Source organism: Xyrauchen texanus, chromosome 34, assembly GCF_025860055.1.
Source record: "Xyrauchen texanus isolate HMW12.3.18 chromosome 34, RBS_HiC_50CHRs, whole genome shotgun sequence".
In the NCBI taxonomy this organism is placed as follows: Eukaryota; Metazoa; Chordata; class Actinopteri; order Cypriniformes; family Catostomidae; genus Xyrauchen; species Xyrauchen texanus.
In genome coordinates this window covers 30138409-30163056 of record NC_068309.1, presented here as the reverse complement: position 1 = coordinate 30163056, position 24648 = coordinate 30138409, and the positions used below count along the sequence as shown (strand labels likewise).

General features: G+C 38.1%; 1 protein-coding gene across 2 annotated transcripts in view; it reads right to left on the bottom strand.

Annotated features, from left to right (window-relative positions):
• LOC127627457 (dachshund homolog 2-like) overlaps positions 1-24648 on the bottom strand; it is a 214810-nt gene that overhangs the window by 36997 nt on the left and 153165 nt on the right. For both annotated transcript variants that reach the window (XM_052103842.1, XM_052103840.1), the window contains exons 4-7: positions 10739-10891; positions 9618-9796; positions 7658-7793; positions 7295-7369 (exon numbers count right to left, since the gene is read on the bottom strand). In XM_052103842.1, the coding sequence (XP_051959802.1) occupies positions 7295-7369; positions 7658-7793; positions 9618-9796; positions 10739-10891 (543 nt within the window). The remainder of the gene's footprint in view (positions 1-7294; positions 7370-7657; positions 7794-9617; positions 9797-10738; positions 10892-24648) is intronic.

Sequence of the window (24648 nt, the reverse complement as noted above, 5' to 3'; positions counted from 1 at the left end):
TTTGTTATGACTTATTTACCAGCAGGCTTATCTCAAAGGGCGAAACAATGGCGCACATTTCTATCAGAAATCATTACAGGCCATTTCAAATCATTTCCGCGCAGCTAATTTCATAATAGTGCAGGGAAACATTGATTGTAACCAGATGCCACGTATCCACTCTGTGGAAAACTGGACAGAGCAATAACACAACACAAAGTCTCAGCCATGCTCTCTCTCTCTCTCTCTCTCTCTCTCTCTCTCTCTCTCTCTCTCTCTCACACACACACACACACACACACATAACTGCACTAATTGCTTCTATAGACAAAGTGCTCCACATCAGGTTCAGTCAAATACATTAACACCTTATCATACAACATGTTTGATAGACTCCAAACCAGACTTTGTGTACAATGAAGCGATTTATTTGAAGACAAACCAAAATAAAGAAAAAACTACAAGACATTTTGCTGTGTTTGTACAGCAAGTCAGTAGGTTTGACTAAGTGTTTTGCCATTTCAATCAGATGGTCAAGCCAAAATCAGACATTGACATTTCGGACGTGTTGTGTTCAAAACTTGAAATAAGAGTGATGCTGTGTTGTAGCTACTTGTCACGTTAGTTTAGCATGCAAACATTGAAAAAAACATTACAAATAGTTTCCTTTACAAATAACACAGCACAGATACCATTTAACGTACAATCCAGAACTGGTTAATTTGAGCAAGTCATTCCATGGCTATGTTCAATATGGAATACACACTAGCATACTTATAGTAGATACTGCATGCTGCCTACTATACTTTCAAGGTAGTACATGAAACAATATGCAGTATGCACTGATAATTACTTTGAATAGTAGTGTGCTGCACTGTTGTCATGTGACCACAATACGTTGCATGTTTAAATCAGTGAGTGGTCCAGTTATCTTAAAAAAAATACAAATAAATATATATTTTTTTAATCATTCTGCATTTTTTAAATATTTAATAACTTGAGCATTGAGCAAAATCTTTTTTATTATTCCTAATTTTTATTATAAATTAAAAACCTTAAATACAAATATTCTAACATATTTAATAAAATAGTATATATTTTCTTTTTAAATGGTTTTAATTATTCCACATTTCATATTACAAATAAAAAAATATTTATACTCTATATTAAAATGTTTAAAAATATTACTATAAAATATTTAAAGATACTTTAATAATAATAAAATATATTAAACAAATTATTATAAATGTCCAGTGTTTTGGCAATGTCATGTAATCATGAGTTAAGAAGCAGATATTAAAAACTGTTATTGCTTACAGTTCATTCCTCATACTGGAAATGAAAGGTCAAGTTGAGCACATTACATTGTGGGATACAGTATTCCACCAGTGTGCTCTGGTTGTATACTACAAATTTGGGCAAATGTAGAAGGTCATCCGAGTATTTCATACATACACAAGATCTGCGTACAATTTACTGCCTTTAGTTTACATCACAGCTATAAACTACAATTGGCTACTTGCTATTACTAGTCAGAAGTAGATCTGAGGACGGGACTTTCTCATTCTTGAGAGCTTCTTGCATACATCATGTTATATGTGGCTTTGTTACTCTTTTCCACAAAGGCCTGTGAGAATCAGTGGCCTGATTGTAAGATTAATGTTAGTATGAACTAAAATGGTTCGCATATGAACCAGTGCCATACAGAATAATATCATAATTTCCTTTCGCTCTTTAATGGAAGAAAGGAGAGACCCTGCCTGCAGTGAGAGCAGCTCCTGTTGGCATTCAACCAGCCCTGAGTGAAAGTGAGAGAGGTAAAGAGAAGGAGTGATTTATGGACAGTTAGAGAGGGGGTTCACTCGCCAAAGTCCCATTGAAACACAGTGCTCCTGCCCCGGGCTTCACCATTCATCACCACGTACCACCACGTCACTTTGTTTATCATCACGGCTACACACACACACGCACACACACACACAGGTCAAACAGTGTTTAAAATTCAACGCCCTTTCGTGAGGATTCTAAAAAATGTGTTGTGAGTAATCTGTGTTTGTGACTCTAACCTTTTTCGGAAAGATTAGTAGATGTTACCGAAATGTAAGGAATGCTAAGGCGAGCATCACTATTACTATTGCTCAAATTTAGGGTTAGGGATCTGAACACACCCTTAATCCTAAGAGTTAAATTAATGGTGCATAATTTGTCCCACATGTTTGTGTTAAAGACATGAATGATGAGGTGTTATTATATTTCTCAGTAACTTACAATTTTCACCTGCCAGATGATGAAATGTGCACAAATAAATAAATATAAAATCCCATAGACTTACACTGAAGGAGGGACCCTGAGTCATATCCAGTGGCAACAGAACGCAACAGTCTGGTTCCTCAGAAATATCCAATTAATTTCTCAAAAGTGTGCTCAACTACACTGGATATACAGCATGGCTGGTTATAATGCTCTTCTCCATCATTCGATTATCATTTGATGAACTGCTATATTTGTTCACTGTTTGCTTTCTGTGGCGGGTAATAGTGTCACTTTAATTGCATTCTGAAAGTGAAAGTGAAAGAGGAGATTTATAGTATAAAAAAAACAACTATTAAAATATTGATTTTGAAAGTGATTGCATAGCTTCTGATGATATAGATTAAACCACTCGATAAGGGATTACTTTATGCTGTTTTTATGTGATTTTTGGACCTACAAAGACCTGATAGCCATTCACTTGCATTGTATGGACCTTCAGAGCTGAAATATTCTTTTAAAAATGTGTATTCTGCAGAAGAAGGAAAGTCATTAACATCTGGAATGGCATGAGGGTGAGTAAATAATGAGAAAATGTTCATTTTTGAATGAATTATCCCTTTAAGTGAATTTGACCGTAAGCACCTACACACAGGTAATAAACAAAGGTTTGAACAATGGAAGAAAACGAATCGGTTACCTAACGTAACCTAGGTTCTCTCTAGATGAGGGAACGAGTATTGCGTAAGATAGCTTACGCTACGGGAAAGATTCATCTTTTCTGAGATATTGAAGCCAAAAAATTATCCTTAATTTTGTATCCATTGTCAACGCAGTGCAGCAGCTGCATACCATGAGCGGGCTAGCTAGCGAGCTCATTGGTTGCTTTGCGGCAACTGCTGCAGCCTATAGACGAACTTGAGTGAACTCGCGTCCAATGACAGGCGCCCGCGCCGTCACTGTACCAAAGCCCGCCAGAATGGCCGTGGCTAGAGTGCACATAAGCGTAAGTTCGTAGGCTGGAACCCTGATTTTCATTGAATGAAGCGAAAATCGCTCGTGGCGCGAGCACGGCCGGCTACGCAATACTCGTTCCCTCATCTAGAGAGAACCGAGGTTACGTTAGGTAACCGATTCGTTCTCTTACGAGAGGTTCTCTCGTATTGCGTAAGCTAGCTTACGCTACGGGAACCCATTGTCAACGCCGTGCGCGCCAAGCTCAAGACACGCAGCGCTGACAGACAGCGCGTGAAGGTCTCCCACACGTTTAACTGATGACAGGGCAGTTAGAAAAACGGTTTTGACTGAAAGGTATTTCAAATCCACGGATTGAAGCGGTTCGAAAGGGGGGGCTTTCATAGCTTCGAGAACTACGGAAAGATCCCAGATAGGAACCGATGGGGGCACGGGGGGTTCATCCTTCTAGCTCCCCTGTGGAAGCGGATGACCAGGTCGTTTTTTCCCAGTGACTGGCCGTGCAGGGGTTCAGCGAACGCCGCGACGGCCGCCACGTACACTTTGAGCGTGGATGGGGATCTGCCCTTATCCAGCAGCTCTTGTAAAAACACGAGCAGCGACGACACCCCACATGTCCGTGGGTCCAGGTCTCTGACGGTGCACCGAAGAGACCGGACGGAGAGAGCGGCGCGTTGAGGAACGTGGAGCGTTCAGCTTCTCCCATGTTGGCTAGCGTTAGCCATAGGTGTCTCTCGGTCACAGTCAGCGCGGCCATGCACTTCCCTAGGGCTTGAGCTGCAGCTTTGGTGGCGCGAAGGGCGAGATCCGTCGCGCTCCTTAGATCTGAAACAGCCTCTGGGTGCCTGCCTTTCTCATCCCACTCTCGAAGAAGGTCCGCTTGGAGGATCTGTAAAACGGCCATGGAATGCACAGCAGATGCGGCGCTGAGAGGGGCGCGGCATGAGGCGCAGGTGGTGCGAGGCATCTTTAAAAAGACGCTCGTTGCTCTTTTTGTGAAGTTCGCTGAGGAACTAGCTTGCTCTAAAAAGGATACGTCGCCAGATGGCGTAGCTTGCAGGATGGCTGAAGGTGGCGAAGACGGCCGGCTTCTTCGAGCGCTGTCCAAGCTTGCTAGATGCCCCTCGAACGGCGACGCGGTTTCTGCATTTCAGAGATGCGAAGAGCTTCGCTGAATAGATGAAAATCAGGGTTCCAGCCTACGAACTTACGCTTATATGCACTCTAGCCACGCCCATTCTGGCGGGCTTTGATACAGTGACGGCGCGGGCGCCTGTCATTGGACGCGAGTTCACTCAAGTTCGTCTATAGGCTGCAGCAGTTGCCGCAGAGCAACCAATGAGCTCGCTAGCTAGCCCGCTCAAGGTATGCAGCTGCTGCACTGCGTTGATAATGGATACAAAATTAAGGATAAGTTTTTGGCTTCAATATCTCAGAAAAGATGAATCTTTCCCGTAGCGTAAGCTAGCTTACGCAATACGAGAGAACCTCTCGTAAGAGAACCTTAAGTGTGCATGTGCACATGGTCATTGACCTAAATATATATAATTTCCACAAAGTCCAGTGCTCATTTCTCAACCCTGTAGTGAAAAAAAACAGGAGTGCTTTACGGAATTCACGCATTAGTGTGTGTGTGTTAGGGTAGATTCTTTTCCAGACGCATTAATAAAATATGGTCGGAGGCCAGGTGCACATTGAATCTCTTTAAGAGAGCCTGGGGGCATCTTTGCATCGTCTTTCCCCAGCAGCACTGTGTGTGATGAGTGTGTGTTAGGAGTCGCCACCTGCTATACCAACACACTCACACCTGAACGGAATACACAAGCTATGCTCCAGAAACAATGCCCACACACACCATGACATCCGACATTGAAGCTCGCACACACCTGCATATCTTTGTGTCATAGAAAAAACAAAAAAACAATTTTCTTATAATGATGAATTGCACACTTAGCCACACTAACAGCTCCCGTACACTTATATACACAAGCACATACACCACACGCCGTAAATATGAAGTTCATACATGTTCAGTTAAGCTCCTAATTAAGACATTAATTAAACGAGAAATTGTGATGCTGATATACCGCCAGTCTGAGCCAACAGAGGTGTAAATTTAACTAACGAGCTACAGTCTGCATTAAAACATCATGGCTGCTCATGATTTCAGTACACTTGGCAGCATATCTATGAATCAGCTGCAATTTACTACATTATTCCTGTTTGGAATTTAGTCTAAATGTTACACCATGTCCAAGCCAGGTGCAGCAAAATAAAGTGCAGAGCTCCAAACACATGTTATGATATACTTTTTTAGCTGCTTGGTGTCTGTTTTTGTTGTATAGTGTTAGGTAGCCCCTCCTACTGACAAATCTCATTGGTCCAAAATCCAAATCCATATAGCTATACACCGATCAGCCACAACATTAAAACCACCTGCCTAATATCATGTAGGTCCCACTCATGCTGCCAAAACAGCTCTAACCCATCGAGGCATGGACTCCACAAGATCTCTGAAGGTGTCCTGTGGTTTCTGGCATTAGCAGCAGATCCTTCAATTCCTTTAAGTTGCGAGGTGGGGCCTCCATGGATCAGACTTGTTGGTTCCAGCACATCCCATAGATGCTCAATCGGATTGAGATCTGGGGAATTTGGAGGCCAAGTCAACACCTTGAACTCTTTGTAATGTTCCACAATTTTTGCATTGTGGCAGGGTGCATTATCCTGCTGAAAGAGGTCACTGACATCAGGGAATACCAGGCAATATCAATTGCTCCATGGTCCAGCTCTGATGCTCACATGCCCATTGTAGGCGCTTTTGGCAGTGGACAGGGGTCAGCATGGGCACTCTGACCAGTCTGCACCTATACAGCCCCATACGCAAGCTGCAATGCACTGTACTTTACAATGCATGTAGGCACTATGACAAAAACTGAACAAGTGCTTTGAGATTCACAGAAAAATCATAAGTGCATTCCTTCTATTATTTGATTCAGTTAAAACATCAAACTTATTAAATAGCCATGTGTCATATGTCGTTGAAAAGCGCTCAAAGAGTTGAATACAACCAACCTATTTGTTTTACTCACAGACTGAAATATAGTGAGTATAGTGACATTACTTGTGAACAGGTGTTGCTTATATGCAGCCTTTTTGCTTATAACTTGACGAAAAACAAGCAGAACATACAATATCCTTAGAGGAGGTGATTATCTTTTGAACAAGCCCACATACAAGTTTATCGAATGCATAGATCATTAGATAATTGACACGAAATACAATGTGCGCACAGCATCTGGCATCTTGCAATCTGGGTGAAACCTGTTAGTTTCCTTAAACAGATGACATCATTGGAAATTATGTAGTATCATGGAATGATAAACCAAATGGGTTTGGTTCAGATCGGTACAAAAATCATCCATATTTGGGCAGAGAGACATGTGTTTGGTGACACTTATACTTGGCCAGCAGGAGATGGTGCCAAGTACATAACACAGTCTCAATGATGCAGACTCACCGAGTCAAATGAGACTCATTCTATGAAATCTCATTAGTAAAATCATGTCTGCATAATATGCAAACCTTAAGTCATTATGTTTGCATGTGTAATTAGTTCTTATGTACAATTATTATGTTTTATTTGTTTGGAGAGGCTTTTGGACACTTGGATAATTTTTATACACTAGGATATATTATTTTTGTAAAGCTATAACTTTTGATTGCTTTGTTGTGTCAGGACAACATTTTACAAACAGTTGTATGATTGGGAACAAAACAAAAGCAGTTTTTTGGAGCCATCTTATTTACACCCAGATATATATCTAGTGCAAATCCTAAATTAGAGCAATTTTAATTATTATTTAAAAAATGTGCATTTTTACTAGTATAAATTTCATTGCTAATCTCAAGTGTTAGCATGTTTACTAATGAATAATAATTGAATTTAATAATAATTGTAGATATATAATTCCTTTCCTGCACATGCTTAAATGTCGAAAGGGCATACAATGATAATAATAGATTACGATACAGTATAACACTCAGTTTAAATGTGATGCGGTGAGTGAAAAAAATTCAAAGACACACAAACCTTTCTCTTTAAGGATTTTCTTCATGTTGATGCCAGTGTCTCGTCCTGCAAGTTCTCCATCGGTCGGGTTTAAAACTGCATAAGTTCAATGAGAGTGCATCCATGAAATAAAGTGCATGTAGACTGATATATGTTTGTGTAAAAAAAAAAAAAAAAAATATGTGGCAGGTGCTGTTGCAACAATGCAGATTACAGCTTGTGAACATTTGCGCAAAAGAAAATACAAGATGACATTTTGAATACAAAATCATTTCAATACAAAATACCAAAACAAATAATCAGCTCTGTACAAAAACCATTGTGTCTGCGAGAGGTCCTTGATAATATAGTTTCTAAGGTCTGTGTGTGCATGTATATACTGACCCAGGCGTTCAGGACTCTGTGTGTGTGGGTTCGGGGAGCTGGACACACTACTGCTGGTATGAGTGGAGGGCTGTGATCCGGGGCGAGGGGCATCCTCCAGAGACGGAGCAGGAGACGGACTGTCCTGCACACATTCCTGACACACACACATACACATATTCTGTTTACACAGTGACTGTAACTGTTCCAAAAGTTCTACAACTGTTATCTTTTCTTATGCCATAATGATTTTTGTTTTGATAATGGTTTGCAATAACCATTTTTCCCCATAACATCATAAACATATTAACATGTAGGTTTTTGATATAGTACAGAAACTTGCATTGCTTTTGAAATGGTATTTAGAGTCTGTGTATGTCTATGTGTGTGACAGAGAATATCTATGTAAAAGTGTGTGTGTACTCGTCTTAGTTTAGGCACAAAATTCCCTTTTGGGGACAGTCAAAAATGTCCTCATTTGGAAATAACTATTCATAATTTCTCCCTAAAAATGTCAAAAGCTTTCTTTTAGGGTGTGGGTTGGGCTTAGTCTACAGTAATTATAGTTATCTTTATATAAAACAATAGATGTCTATGGCAATTCCCAATTTAGACAGCTAAGCAAACGTGCGTCTGTGAGTAGTGTACGCCCTGGGCTATTTCTGCATCTCATAGAAACGCACAAGTGTCCTCCTCATATAGTAAATTGACTGAGCTTCACACACTCTCTTCTCAGGGGGAACATGGAAAACGATAACAGATAGTGTTTGTCTTTAAACTGTGCATCTAATATTCCCTAATACACACTCCGCACGAACCCAACACACAACAATTATTCTGTTATTCCTCCTCTGAGTATTTCAAATCAAACTCTTGTAGACATGAAGATGCTTGTGGTATACGGCTCTCTCTCCCAGGTGTTAATATTCTCCTAGAGCGAGGCATTACTTGTGTCTAACGTGTCAGTGGAGCAAGACAGCATGTTCGAAATGAGCTGACTCTGATACTGTCTACATGACAGGTCTAAGGGTATATTAGTTTACCTTTGAAAGAAACGTTCACATCATGGTTATAGATTATAATTTTTTATTTAGTGTTTAATTTGTCTTTTCGATTTAGTTGGATTTTCTTTTGTTTTAAAGTGATAGTTCTTGAGAATTGGCTTATCATTTACTCACCCTGCTAAACACAAACAAAGATTTATAGAAAACAAATTCTCAGCTGTAGGTTGATACAATGCAAGTTAATGGTGGACAGAACTTTGAAGGTCCAAAAAGCACATAAAGGCAGCACAAAAGTAATCCAGTTATAAGACTCCAGGGGTTAAATCTATATCTTCAGAAGCAATATGATAGATGTGATTGAGCAAGAGATCAATATTTAAGTCCTTTTTTTACTATAAATCTTCACTTTTACTTCCACATTCTTCTTTTGATTTTGGTGATTCACATTCTTTGTGCACATTGGTACTTACTGGACAGAGAGAAGAATTTATGTTGAGAAAGGACTTCAGTATTTAACTGTTTTTCACCCACATCTATCATATCATAGCTTTTTGGACCTTCAAAGTCCTGGTCACCATTCACTTGCATTGAATGGACCAACAGAGAAGAAATATTCTTCTACAAATCTTTGTTTGTGTTCAGCAGAAGAAAGAAATTCATACACATTTGGGATGGCATGAGGAGTAAATGAGAACATTTAGATTTTTGGTTGAACTAACCCTTTAATTATGACATAGTTGTCACTCTCTTTCCACACTGACAGCTACTTTCAGTTGTAGTATGAGAAAGTCTTTTGGCATCTGCACCTGATATAGACACAACTGATACTGAATGAACAGTCAGTTGTAAAGATCAGATTTGAAAAACTATTTGGATATGTGCGCAGTGTAATCAAATCCATAATGAATTAGTGAAAATGTCGTTTGTGCGTTTTCTACCACTAAAGCCAAAACAAACTTTGTGACCGTGTGTGTTACCTTGATGACAGACTGGCCTGCTCCTGCTCTGGACAGGGGGCTGTGCATCTGAGCGGCTGCGGCCATGTTGGCGATATTGTTCAGGTGGTTCATCTGGTTCATCGCCATGGCAACGGAGGCAGGCGGCAGACTGACGGGCAGCAGGGGGTGGGGCATCATCATGAATGGCAGGTCAAGCCCTGAGAGAGATAGACAGAGAAAGAGAGACACTTTTATTACTCAGTTTATATGACAATAAAGGGGTAAATCTTACCAAAACTCTCAAGAACGGGACATCATTTTAATCCAATATGTTTATATACATTCTCCTATCCCAGCTTAATATGCAGAGACAACTATAGGTAACCCATTCATAGTTTTTTTTTTAACTGCATACATCCGTTTAATGTCTGTATGTTTGAGCGGCCCGCCCAGCCCATCACAACAATATTTAATCAATCAATTGTGTGAGTTGGTGGTGGGATCTGTTTGTTCTATCATTTGAATAAGTCAACCCTGACTTAGACTTTGGGAAACGTTTAATGTTACTTGAATCTGTGCAATTTTAGTGCATTTTTATCTTTATACTGTAGGCTTTATACTGAAGGCTTTGTTTGGAAAATGTTAATAAAGCATTATATTGTTACTTATTGTTTTGTGTTCTTTCCTAAGAAGGAAATAAATGCATTTGACAAGAAAAATAAGTTTATGTAGAGTCAAATTCCAGTACTTTCAAAATCTGCGATTAATCGCGAATAACTATGAAAAATTAAGCAATTAATCACGCATAATTACGATAAATGATGCGATTAATCACAATTGATTTTTGTTTGTTTTTTACTAATTTAAATCGACTGACAGCACTAAAATAAATAAATAAAAGGTTAGATTACTGAAATTAAATACATTGTGAATGTTATTTCATGTGGTCTTTAATCATACAAACAATAATAAACGAAAATGATTTGATAAGCTTGAAGAAAGCATACAGTGGTTTGGAGAAAAGTCTAAATGGGCAGACAAATCCTTGAACGAGACAATACAACACTAGCATGGCATTTGTAGCTGATAAATCGGACAGTGCAGAATCAATTCACCTTGTTATAAAATGAAAGAGTGAATGTGATTAATGAATGACTCACGGTTAGCTAGGAGATTACTCTGCTGTAGGGAAGAGAGATGAGACCCTGACAGGCCGTGCTGAGCTGAGAAGCCGACATTAACCAGACCGTGCAGGGCTCCAGAGGAAGGGGGGGACTGGAGTTTCTCTTTATCCCAAGACGACTCACTACCGCCTGGGGACAACAGAGACATAGAGAGGGTAGACTGAATGGAAGAGAGCCTGGATGTCTATATTGAGCCAAAAATCCTAGAATATTGACAAAATCCACTAGAGACATGGATAAGAAAAATGGGTTTTCCTTGCTCATTTGAAAACTTTGATGTACTAAGAAGACATATTCTAACGTTCAGAACTCAAATACATTACAGTTCATAGAAACCTTCATAAAGGCTGTAATTCAGGCCAATATCTTTGGGTTTGGAAATATCTCTTTAAAAAGGTTAACCACGCTGCCAATCATTCAGTGCTCGTCCCAGAGCAGGTGACACCTGGGAATTAATCAGTGGAATGAAATGCAGCAGAAAAGCTCGTTGCGAAGCGCCACTATAAAAACTTAAGTTGAATTAGTTGAGAGAAGAGTGAGACAGAGTGAGAGAACACAAAGCGGAGGAGAGGAAATCATTGTCTAATTCTGCCTAATAAGCAACGGAGGTCCTACGAGTGATCCAGCAGATGGTGTTTTTGCAACAGATTGCAGTGAGTGATTCTTTTAATAATAATGCGAATTAAAATCTCTCTCTGTAGAATGCGGGGGCGCCGTTCATCAGGGAGCCATTTGAATGAGCGCGAGAAAACAGCCTGATAAAGTAATGGCTTTGCCCAAACACCTGAGGCCGAACCGGAGCGCATGCATACGTGTTTGTGTGTGATGAGTGATTGTAGTGGGGCGGCTGATGAAACATAAAACGATGAGGGAAGGACCAGGCATCCTTGACATCTGATATCAATAAACAATCCATAAGCAATACACACCCTATGTAATGAAGTCATAATAGCATGTGAACTGCTGGAGAATGAATTGTGAAAGCCATCCCTGCATAATAATGCATAAATATCACTTTAATCAGTTTGAGTATCCCTAGAACAAGATAGAAACATGTAATGTAAACAGAGCAATATTCCATGATTTATTTTCATAAATTCATAAAAAATATTCCTACTGGTACAGTTGTTCCATAAAGGTGCAGTTAGTCGTGTATTGTTTATGATTCATTGGCTGATATGACAGTGGTCGTGGAATTTATACTGACAAGTTTCAGCATGGATGCACCCATGATTTATTGCTCAATGAAAAGTGTGCGATTATATGGGAGTAACTAAGACAAAATAAAAAACTAAAAACTAAATCATAACAAAAGGTTTTCAAATAAACAGTTAATCAATAAACATATTTATTTTGACTATTTTATCATTAATATTATTGTGCTTTTGCATTTTATTTATTATTATTATTATTATTATTACTTTTCTGTTTATTTATTTATATTGTATTGTTATTATTATTATTAATAGTGTTCTTATAGCTCAAATAGTAGTGCATGACTAGTAGGTCATGGGTTTGATTCCTCAGGAACACACATATTGATAACATTTATATTTTGGATGTACATCTGCCAAATGCATTAAATGTTAAATATTATTAGGGTTCTTTCAGAACAAATGCATTCTTGCATTAAAAAGCTAGACATAGTTCAATGAATATAACAGAATGCAGGTGTCTCACAGCACCTTTTTAAAAGCTGAAGTTCACAGGTGAATTTGTCACTAATGATTTATTTTGCAACCAAAAGTGTCAGATAATAGACGAGTTAATAAATAGAGACACTAAAAATTAAAATAACCAAACAACATATACCAAGGCAAATAAAGATTTTATGTATTCATTATTATTCTTATTCTTATTGAATAATAATTGAATAAATGATTGAAATGGCAGAGCATGATGCTAGCCACGCCAAGGGTATGGGTTCAATTCCCCGGTAACACAGGTACCAGAGATGCAGTACAGATTTTAAAATCAAAATGAAGACCTTTTCTAAGACTTTAACAAATAAAATGTGTATGGCATATCCATACCAGATCAAATTAAAATTGTTTTATGTACCAAAATATCAACACATATTAATTATAGGTCGAATGATATTGGATTTTGCTGATACAATAATGTGTTGGAAGGAAGGCGATAACTAGTCAGTTCTTAAAATTGACATATTGAATGTGTTAAAAATGTTCATAGCATTTTTTTTAATGTGATGGGCACAGACACAGAGGCAACAAGAAACCAAATTTCCAATAATAACTAGAAAAAAGAAATGAAGATTTGGTGCATAACGCTAGAACTGTAAACAAACAGAAAATACACTCTTACTCTTATTTTGAAATGTCTGTACTCCCAGTTGCTTGCACAGACTGTTAAGCAAAATGAATAATGCACTCTTACAATCCTCTACAAATTAATACTATAGACACACTGTAAAATAAACAGTGTCAAAAACAAGCAGTGTTCTGAACCCACTGGAATCACTGTATCATGAGCTTCTTGCATGCTTGGAGAATGTGCAACAGTGCCATGTCTTCACTTTGAAGCGTGGAGCACATACAGACTATACATTTATTAAATTAAATCACAGCTTTCTGCAGTTTAATAATTACATTTGGCCATATCATGATTCCTGTATTTCTGTCCCTAAATTTAAGACCTCTTTAAATGATAATTAAGACTTTTGTCATACCATTTAAGACTTTTATGCCCTTAAAATTTGAGAACTGAATTTAAGAAATTTTTTAAGGGCCCACAGGAACTCTTCATACTGATAAAATGATATTTTGGATGCACTGTAAGTCACTTTGAATAAAGGTGTCTGCCAAGTGCATAAATGAAAATTATGATTAGGGCCTGTTCAGACCGAACCTGCTCTTGCACAAAAAAATAAAATAAAATAGACGTAGCGCAGACTTTTTAACTTGGCACAGCATCAAATAATAGTTGCCACTTTTATGCAAAACACTGAAAAAACAGCAGGACACAGTACAAAAACAAATAGTCCATGTAGTATGTGTTTACATGAAAAAAACAGCACAGAGGACGCAAAAACACGTACAGTGTGAATGGCCCCTTAATTGTGCATATATATGTGTATGCATGTATATTTAATACCACTAACTGCTTTTGGCAAATGTAAGGCATTATTTTATTTTTTTACCATGCCAATAAAGCCACTTGAATTATAAACACAGAGGAACAGAGAGCAAAAGTGTTTGCATTGCAAATTCCACCTGACCTATATTTGCTCTTGTCTAATGTAATTAATTTCTGAACATACATGCAGATCTCAGAGGTCCTGCGGTTAAGTCTAGGTGTTAAATGTGCCTGTATGCACAAGTTTGTCTCACACTGTTCAACGCCATCAGCAAACTGCCTCCAGAACAGTCATGTTGCCAAGAGATGAACACATAATCACACTTCTAATTCGGCATTTCTCTTTTTTACAACAATATCACATAACTCATGGGTTTGACCTCCGTGACAGGAGAACTCCAGTGGAAGTCGGATGTCTGTTCGAATGTGAGTATGCAAGCAGTATATTAGAGCGAGTGCTGAGTTGAACTATACACAGCTCTGGTGCTGATAGCCCATTTGGGTTCAGTCCAAGAACTCCTCTTGAGTTGGCTGCTAAAGTAATTAGCCTAAAAGTGATGCTAGCCAGGAGAGGGAGAGAGGGAGTGATAGATATGGAGAGCTTCTGTGTTTCTCTGTTCTGTCCAGCCGTCAGTCATGCTTTGCAAATGTGTCCATCACTGCATTGCTCCTTAACCACATGCTGACAGAGATGCTTAACTGCATCCTTTTTATAAAGCCTGCTGTAATTACGATACGCATGCATGGGCACATACATAGAAACACTGTTCCCCTACAATATACAACAGTTCCCCCAATTTAAAACATCAGATTCACAACTTAAAAAATAGGTTGACTTTTAAAATCTGATTGAATGAGAATGTTTGAAGTCATTGTAAAATAGCAATTTACTGTACCTGTGTCTACACATCAGTTCATTGTATATTAATGTGTAAAGTTTATATCTACAATAATGAACTATATTATGCAGCGGAATAGACCCTCTTCACAGACTGTGATGACACATGTCCACCTAAATTCAGCAGGGTAAATTTAACCATTTTGTTGCTGTTCAATGCTTAAATTATTAAAAGTACCTTTATATCACTATCCTTTACATTGGCATTGATTTAAAAGAAGTAAACAATTCTGTAATGGGCTTTCAAATATACAGAAGAGACTGTAATAATCCACCGCTCTCTAATTTGTTCCTGTTTTGGAAAGTCATGGAAATGTAATGGTGGATTCTTGTTGGAGCAATTGAGAATGTAAACAAAAAAATGTGCTATGGTATTCCATGAACGTCTACAGAAGTTTACTTCTGAATTCCAAACCTGGAGAAATGAAAAAGGTCCATAATTGTTTATTTTTGTTGTTGTTATTATTATTATAAATAATTGTAATTATGTATTTAATATGTAAATACAAATGATTAAACTGCAGTTACAGCCAATATAAAACCAAAAACATACTCAAATCTGGGATTACAGTGATTTTACAATGGTTAAGGGGATTTTAGGGCCTCTGCATTGTTTCATGAATAAGACAACCCATTACCATGGTAAAATCACTGCAAAACACAGCCTCCAGTGATTTGGCTTTCATGACACCTCTTTTAATTTGTGTCAATTTCAAGTTTGTCATCCTTCAAAAACATTAACACCTCAACATCAATATTTACGCCCTGAAAACACTCTTCTGTGTGATTCATGCTCTCATTCACATACTCTCTATTTATGTTTTGGGGAGTGAAGATTTCAATTAAATCCAGGGATAACAGGACACAACAGACAAGTGATAAAGTGAGAAACATACAGTATCACTCCTTAATGAAGCTCTTCTGAGGCCTCCCGGGGAAAAAATGAACATGGTCATAAGGTCTGATCATGTAGTGATGTAACATGGATAGCAATTCTATCTAAATAGAAATGTAAACCAATACAAATAGCTGATTAGTATTCTGGCAGATACATAATTGATAACAAGACAAGTAAAACAGGTTTTTATTCTGTTCTGACAAATATACACCCTTTGTTAAGTAAAAACAGCATAAATTGCATACTTCACATAAATTAAGTTAGATATCAAAATGTTATATTGTACAGACTGATAACTGACTTTTGAAGCCTGCCATAGATACAAATAAATTAATAAATAAAAGTTCATGTTCAAATTGGAAATAAGTCAATATCGGCCAATTCTGTCTGGTCCACATAATAATAATAAAAATAATAATAATGTTTGAATTGGAAAAAATAAGCTCACAGGTCAATATCGGCCAATTCTGACCGGTCCACATAACAAAAATAAATAAATAAATGTTTGAATTGGCAAAATAAGCTCACAAGTTAACATCTACCAATTCTAACTGGTCCACATCATAATAAAATAAATAAATAAAGATCATATTTGAATTTGAAAAAAATTAAGTCAAGTCAATATTGGCCAATTCTAACTGGTCCAAATAATAATAATAAAAAAGTCATATTTGCTAATTATCCATATACAAATATGGATATCTTTACTCCAGATATCCCCTCTATCTAACTTGTTTAATGGATTCCGATGCAAACCACAGGAGGAACGGATGGAGCTAAATTACATTTGTAGTGTATTGTTTAATGTCATGGCAAAAACAAGGTAGAATACAATCAATAAGGAAAGAAAGTAAATAAATATAGTTAAAATGAATAAAAGTATAAACCAAGCATACAAACAAACAATCTTCAACCCAAAAAAATAAATGCCATTTGTCTTAATGTCTTTAAGAAGACATGCAACAGAAAAACTACATTACATGTGACTGCTGGAATGAGTTTCAAAGTTGTCATTTGTGATCCCAATTCAATGAGACCCTTTAAAACCCTCCGTTGTAAAGAATAGGGTGTAATGATGACCAATTTCAGAAGGTACACATTCTACATTTGTGTGAGAAAGCAAGAAAGACAATGTCCTGTTCCTTTAGTCCACTGAAATGGAGTGTTTTTGGCCTATCAGACTCGCCATCTGCCACCTAAGCTTGCCCTTGTCCACAGAGTCCCACCGTGCACTGCTTAGAACTGCAGTACATGTTTGCGTATGAATAATATAACTGGAGAGCACATTAGCATTGAGGTCAAAACTGCAGTGTCTTAAAAGGCCCACCGCATTACTAAGCACAAAGTATGATTTGGAAAATCAATGACAAAGTACAACATTTATAAGAAGAGCATTCGCTTTGATCAGAGAAATATACAAATATTCTGGTGTTTTTTTGGATGGGTTATTATTTTTGTGGCCCACGAATCATCTTCTCGGCATTGTTGTTTGGGCTTTTGATGGGTTTGGGATCTTCAGGCCCCCGTTTGAGTGGTCACATGTGTTGATGTCGGCCCTGTCTGTGTGTGGCGTTGTAAACAGAAAGGGTATGTTTATGTCTTGAAGCCTCTCTATGGTCAGTGGAAAAGCAGGAAGTGTACGTGTGTGTTTACTCCACCCCAAACAAAATGCTGGGGTAAATGACTTACTCTCACACACTTAAGAACTGAGGGAGTTTTTGTACTTGTGTCACAACGTGACCCAGACAGTAAGCTCAGAGTGACAATAAGGTCCAGACTCAATACTAAATTTAACCTATATAAAGTCTAAATGTCTTTGATACATTTTTTGTCTTTAACCAATCAATATCAGACTTTTGGTGAAAATGGCTCTTTAAAAAAATGTGGTAACAATGGCATATTTATGTTTCCATGCTGTTCTTGCCTGGTTTGGTGCTGTTCTAGCTGATAGACCAGCAATGTTTTTAACCAGTAAAAGGGCTGGCTATTGATACAGATTTCCCGATTTGATTCATATGGGTACATTACTGTTACAACATCCATTTTGCTTACATATAAAAGAAATGCTCTCTCATCTAATGCTCTTAATTAAAAAGAAACCTTCTAGTGAACACTTCTAGGGTCAATTCTAAAATATAAATTTTGCAAATGTTATTTTACCTAGATTGGTCAAATGTATCTTTTGAAAAATTTTCAAATTCATTCTATTCCCTCAATTAATGTCTTGAAATTGCATATACTATGTTTCAGACATATATTTTTAACATTTTGTTGTTTACTCACATAATTATACACACAAAGTATTTAGATTGATATGTACACATGCTTAATCGGTACTGTCTCTTTAAGACTATCTGCATCTGCCTGTAAGTATATAATGTATAACTATAGAAGATGTCTTGTGCTTGCTTTCTTTAGTGCATCCATGTGTGAATAGAATTACATATTTATTTTTTTGTTGATGTTTTTAATCAACAGCTGACTGTACAGAACAGAAAGGGTATAAAAAGAGACATTTTTATATCACATGGCTTGACATGGCATGTGTGGTGGCTTCATGCTATTCCTCGTGGCATCCACGCACCCACCGAGAGCGAGAATCACATTATAGCGACCACGAGGAGGTTACCCCATGCGACTCTACCCTCCCTGGCAACCGGGCCAATTTGGTTGCTAAGGAGACCTGGCTGGAGTCACTCAGCACACCCTGGATTCAAACTCACGACTCTAGGGTTGGTAGTCAGCTTCAGTACTTGCTGAGCTACCCAGGCCTCCTACAGTTGACTATTTCTTTTAAAATAAATGACGTATTCTTCAAACTTATTTGCAGCAATGCAACTGTTTGGCATATACGGTTCATTAAAGCTGCTAGTTTAGGACATGTGAGGAGTCTGTTTCTCAAATTAGAGACTCTGATGTACTAGTATTCTTGTTGTTGTACATCTGGGTTGTCCACTTCTCTCTCTCTTTCACGGTTAGATCAAGTTTTTTATTCTTTCAAAACAGAAGTGCATGGAATAGCCTTCATCTCTCAAAAGAACAATAGATTGATGAATTTCAGATAAATGTTTCTTTTTGGTTATTTTTAAAACCGAAATTTGAAAAGTGTAAAGTAACTGCAAGTGTAAATAACACTGCTGGAAAAAGACACTATATTGCTATTTCCACACTTCATTAGCACAAGTAGCACAACCATTTAACTGTTCTAATAAAAAGAAATGTTACTTGGTCGAAATTGAACATTCTATAAAAAAAAAATGTTCTTAAAAAATAAATAAATAGCCAAATCTACTGGATATTTCCCTTCATTTTAATGAATGGTTATTTGCTGTCAGCCACGCTAAACCACTCCGTGAACTCTATAACATTCTTGGATGGACCTGTGTACATTATGTAAATGTCCCCCAGTTGATACATGCCACTTAAACAAAGCTCAGAATAGTTTGGCTGGTTTCAGGTTCACCTAACCACAAATAGATACGTTTATCAGGGGGCGTTCACACAGAATCTCAGAAAGGGGTTTTATTCAGTGAAAATGGGCTGAAAATTTTTACAGAAACTGTTTCTCTATAATCTATCATTTATAATCTTTATAACATTGACATGGAGAAAAAGCAGTTTTCAATTAAAATGATCCTTGTTTAATTACATAACATTTAATGCAAATGTGGGCTAATGATGGATGATACATTGATGGTGAAAAGGTCGTGCTTATAGTTGAGACATGAACAATTTTCATTTTGGGGAGAACTATTCCTTTAAAGCGTAATAACTTCATTGAACGTAAACTTGAATCTGCCCATATTGTGTAGTCCTTATAGCAATTATAACCAATCACCACAATAAGGTACAATTTGTGAATGTCATAGAGCATTTCAAATGACTAACAACTCAAAGAAGTCATGCGTATGCACCAGGTATAGCAACAAAAACCATGCAGTTGCTTTGGTTCCGCCAGGTCTATTTAAAACTAAACATACTGTGTGACACACGCATGCATTCGTTAATATCGTTATGCCGGCAAACCTTACAGTCTCGTACACAAAAAACGCATACACACACACACACACACACACACACACACACACACACACTGTCCGGGAGCGCATTAACAGCTTGTAGCGGGTACGGGCAGAGGACGGCACGCTGGCACTCTGTTTGTCATATTTCTTGTGGGCCTCGCCATCTGCCGGAGTGGCATTTTCATGGCTGTTTACCCTGACTCCCGCCAAGGAATCATCTGCCACCGCATAATGCAGCCCGTGAAAAAAAGGGGGGATTAAGTTGGTAATGCAACTGAGACTATTGCTAATTTGGTGTAATTGGGAAGAAATGAAGATAAATGAGGGCGAGAGAAGGAGAAGTAATCAGTTCGGCAGGCAGTACAGCTGTGTTTTTGGCCAAACTCAACCCCCCCACTCACTCCCCCTTTGAGCATCACCCCCCGCCACATCACCCCTTGCTCAACAAGGTGCATGCAAATTCAAACTAATGACAAATGCGCTTGGCTGACACCCACACTTATGTGCCTTTTTCAGTTTAAGGATGTAAAGTGATGACCTTCACAAAATAATTCTCTAACTTTTCCCGAATGTGAAGTAAAATAAAATATATTCTGACTAAAAAACAAAAAACTAAAGTTCACATCAATAAAGGCCTGTATAGGTTTATGTGCTTGATGGTAGGGATGCACTATATCGGTGACCATGTACTAAAGAGCCAATATTTTCTTCTATTTTCCATTATAATGTTCTGAGTGCACTAAGTGTGAAAGACGTGTTTGCCTAGAAACAGGCAAAGCAGTGTTTATAAAAATAACCATCATATTGGTTACAAGCTGTGAAAAAAAACTATTATCGGCTCTCTGTATTGGCCAAAATTACTATATCTGTGCATCCCTACTAAATGGTCACCATTGGTTGTTTCTTAAAAGTGAGAAAAATCAGATTGTGATGTAAAAATCTGGAAATGAAGTTTACCGATATTTGATTTTGCCGATACCGATAACTAGGGTGGCGGAAATGTTCGAAAACCGATTAATCAATCAATGGTTTTTAAAATCGATTTAATGAATGAATTTTCTTTTTAAGAAATTTTTCTTGTAATATTTCTTACGGTGACAGGAACAGACAGAGACTACAAGAGTCCAAATTTAATGAAATCTCAGATGCAGTTTATTGTGCAACCAAAATCCCAATATCATCTACAATGTAATACATTGTAACCTCTAACATTATCCTCTTTTCCACCATCGGGCCAAACAGTTCAGAGCAGAGATTTTTAGCTATTTTATTGCTCTAATATAAATGTAATGATTTGTTTAAAAATATGTTTTTATTTCATTCATCTTCAACCCCAAGAGATGGAAAAGAGATTGCAGTAGGACAGCTGACATAATTGCCATCTTTGAAGCCTGAAGGGCTAGCTTGACTGTGTGTAACATACTGGTTTAGACATGCTTTACAGTGTTAAGATTGACATCTGTCTATAGCTGGATGTTTTAAGGTTAGGAGGCTGATGGCGGAGTGCGTACATTCGTCTGTGAGTGGCAGCGTGTGTTGAGATGCTCTGTAGGTCACCTGCTGAGCTCACTATATCCCTCTACAGTATGCCAGACACCCCTCTGGCTGCCCTCCTTACAGTATCCACCCTGCTCCGCACAGATGTCCCTACACACACCCTTATACACCTCGCACACTGCAGCCCCCCGAGAATGACACCTTCACGGCAATGCATCAGTTTCAGCCGTCGTGGTGATGCGACATCTGCGTGGAACTCCATTCAGTCGCACTGTATGCAAATCTTCTACACCGTAGAATATGATGCAAGCAGGTGACAACAAGTAAACACAAAACCTGCTCCTAAAAATAGTTGGGATGTGCAAAACTACACTGCAGAACACCAGATTGAGATTGATATTTATATCAATAAATGGGGTTTGCTTAAATTTGCACGCATAAAAGGACGTGTATTAATATTTACGTTTTACATTTAAGAGAGGAGAGATACCGTTCTGCCAGAGGAACGACCCTGAGCCTTATGAAGAAGAAGCTGTCTTTTATGTTATTTAACCAATCAGAGGTTATATAATAACCTCATTTGAATGATTCCAAGAAGCAGGATTAACGTGATTGGTTACCTGCTTACCCCTTGTGATTACAAAACTCTTTTGATGGAACAATGTATCAGACTATTTCTGAAAAATCTTTTTGCCACAAATAAAAGTCATTTACAATTTTGCAATGTTTATTTTTAACTATATAATTCATTTTTAGAGATACAGATTGATTGTAAGTGTTTTTTCTGTTTATGACACCTAAACAGTCTTTGCTTACAAATTTATAAAAAAAATTAAATAAAGATAAACTAAGCAACACAACAAATCGACTAGTCAACCATCGTGGCCCATCCCTTAGAATAGAGGACTCAATACAGTATATGACGGACCACTGCACTGAGCATATTGCACAGGAGTCACTTTCATGCCAACTACCTTGAAATCCATTACTGATGCATTTTCTACTTTTTTCAAGCATGCTATGATGTTGCTGGAAAGCACTTTAAACAAGTAAACCCTAAAAATGTTCCTGTTTCATGTTGCACCTAATGCAATACACTGCATATAATTGCTAACATCCAGGCTGTGCCAGTTGGACAGATTTTGCGCAGAGCAACGGTAAATCTCATTAGGTAGGGCGACTTACTCGCAAACAGCTCTGTAGACGAGATGTTGTGATGACTGAGAAGACAAAAAGCATGGATGTCTAATGAAGTTTATGAAAACACCTCCATTCAAAGTCCCATATGAATGCAGGGAGCTACGAGTTTGGGGTTGCTTTTTCAAAGTATTGTGATATTTTAACTCCCAACTGATCAGAATGATGGTTTTCAAAGTATCCCATAGACTTACATTAGTGGAATGTTCAAACAAGCCAAGACTATTTAAACTACAACAAATCAAATGTAAACAAGGCCTTTAAAATATTTCCTTTCTTTCTTCCTTCCTTCCTCTCTTTATTTTATCCATCCATCCATAACTTTCAGACAATGTATCTATCTCACTTTCAGACAAGGCTTTGTCAAGTCAGCATCAAAGTTTGTCTTGACAAACTTTATCTATCTAGTTTCTAACAAAAGACTGCAGGGGGTTTCATGCTAAGATAGACATGATGGAACCAAAGTATGCTAATTCCATTGCATTGTTTTTTTTACTGATGCTCTACAATACTTCTGTTGGCTTTATGATGAGGCAGGAAGTTCAGCATTTGTTGTGCAAAGTACCAAAGTCCAATGAAGATGAACAGGTGAAAGACTGCAATATATCATCGAATTTAATCACAATACTATCGTATCGTGACCCAAATAACGACATAATATTGTATGGCCAAATCCCTGCTGATTCACACCCCTAAATACTATGTAAGAAAACAGTATTTCTGATTGGGCTGACAGGACTTAATTTTACTTATCAAGGAAAACAGAAGAGGACCAAGGACAGGGCCTTGGTGAACATATAGTCACGAAAAGTTAGGAAAAACCAGGCAACCTAAAAACCAGGGTACGTTTCTAAATCCCACTGCTTCAGTAAATAAGTTGCTATTCTTGCTGAGGCCTCTCAATTATAAATGTCATATTTATACCTCCACCTCAAGCCGAATATTCAGCATCTCATCAACCTCGCTAACTGAGTCCTATATTGTGTCTCTCATGGGCCTTTTGTGCTGCATAAGATGGCACAGTCTTTCACTTACCCTTATCACAGACACACATTAATGGCCATCAGAGAACTCTGTTCTCTTTGAATGGTTTACGGCGACTAGCCTTTGATCATAAGTAGTGCTGGCTTCACAGAAAGCCTGAAAAGATGTCTCTTTGAAATTGCCCTGCGTTTACATATCAATGAGTGCCACCGAAGATGAGGGCCTAGGTAACTCTCATATGCCACACTTTAGAGGAAAAATTAAAAAATGTCCGGCTAGACCAGTAAATGTAGATGAAGCTGACTAGCCAGCTTGATCCGGATGTGAAGACTCGTCAAGTGTTTATCCTCCATAGGCCGTGGCTTGTTTGGCTTTTTGGAGTGGCGAGCTCCACATCTTTATGGGCTTTCATTAGACTTTATTTTGAGGCTCATTTGAAATCAATACCCCTTCAGACCCTTGTGTCAGCTCTGATGTCGGGCGGATGAAAAATGAGGCGGGGCATTGGGGCTCAGGGCGGCCCCCCATCCGTCCTGCGTGGCCCAGTCCGTTAATACAGCATCATCTGGTCGAACGAACAAGCAATTCCCACATCTCATTACTAACAGGAACTGTGGGTCATTACGCGGGATGGATTCCCATTAACTGAATCGAGGGTTTGAGACTAAATACAGAAGCTTTGGACACAAGTACATACTCACAAGCACTTTGTTACACACTCCTCGGCCACTTTCAAACTGTTCATACATTTCTGCATGAGATAACTGTGTGAGAATTACTTAAAAAAATTGCTCTAGCTTGAACATTTCTCAGGTAGCAGCATTTTTGATGCGTTCAAGGGGTTGTCCGTTATTTGACCAAACTGGCTTAAGAAAAAAAAAAAAGAGGGTGTACGATCATGAGCTGAAGATTACGTTTTTATATCAGTGTTGCATTGATGAAATACATCAAACACTTCAGCTTATTAAAATTCCAAACCTTTTATGCAGTTTCACCTACAATGTAAATGAAATTGTGCTTCTGATGTAAATTAAAGCACCTCCGGTCTTCCATTGGTTGTACAAACAGATCTCACATCATTCTCCCAACCCATGAGTCCCAACCCAAACTCACATCATTGGTTTAGCCACTGTTGCTGTGTTGGGCTTGATGAGCCACATGAAAATAACTGAGCAATTTTTGATAGTGACAAAGAGCCACATTAACACTCTTTTAGGTGAAATCAACCTACGAAAGGCTTCCTTATCGTTGACTTTGCATATTAAGCAATAATTATTTTTTCTAAATTTTTGGA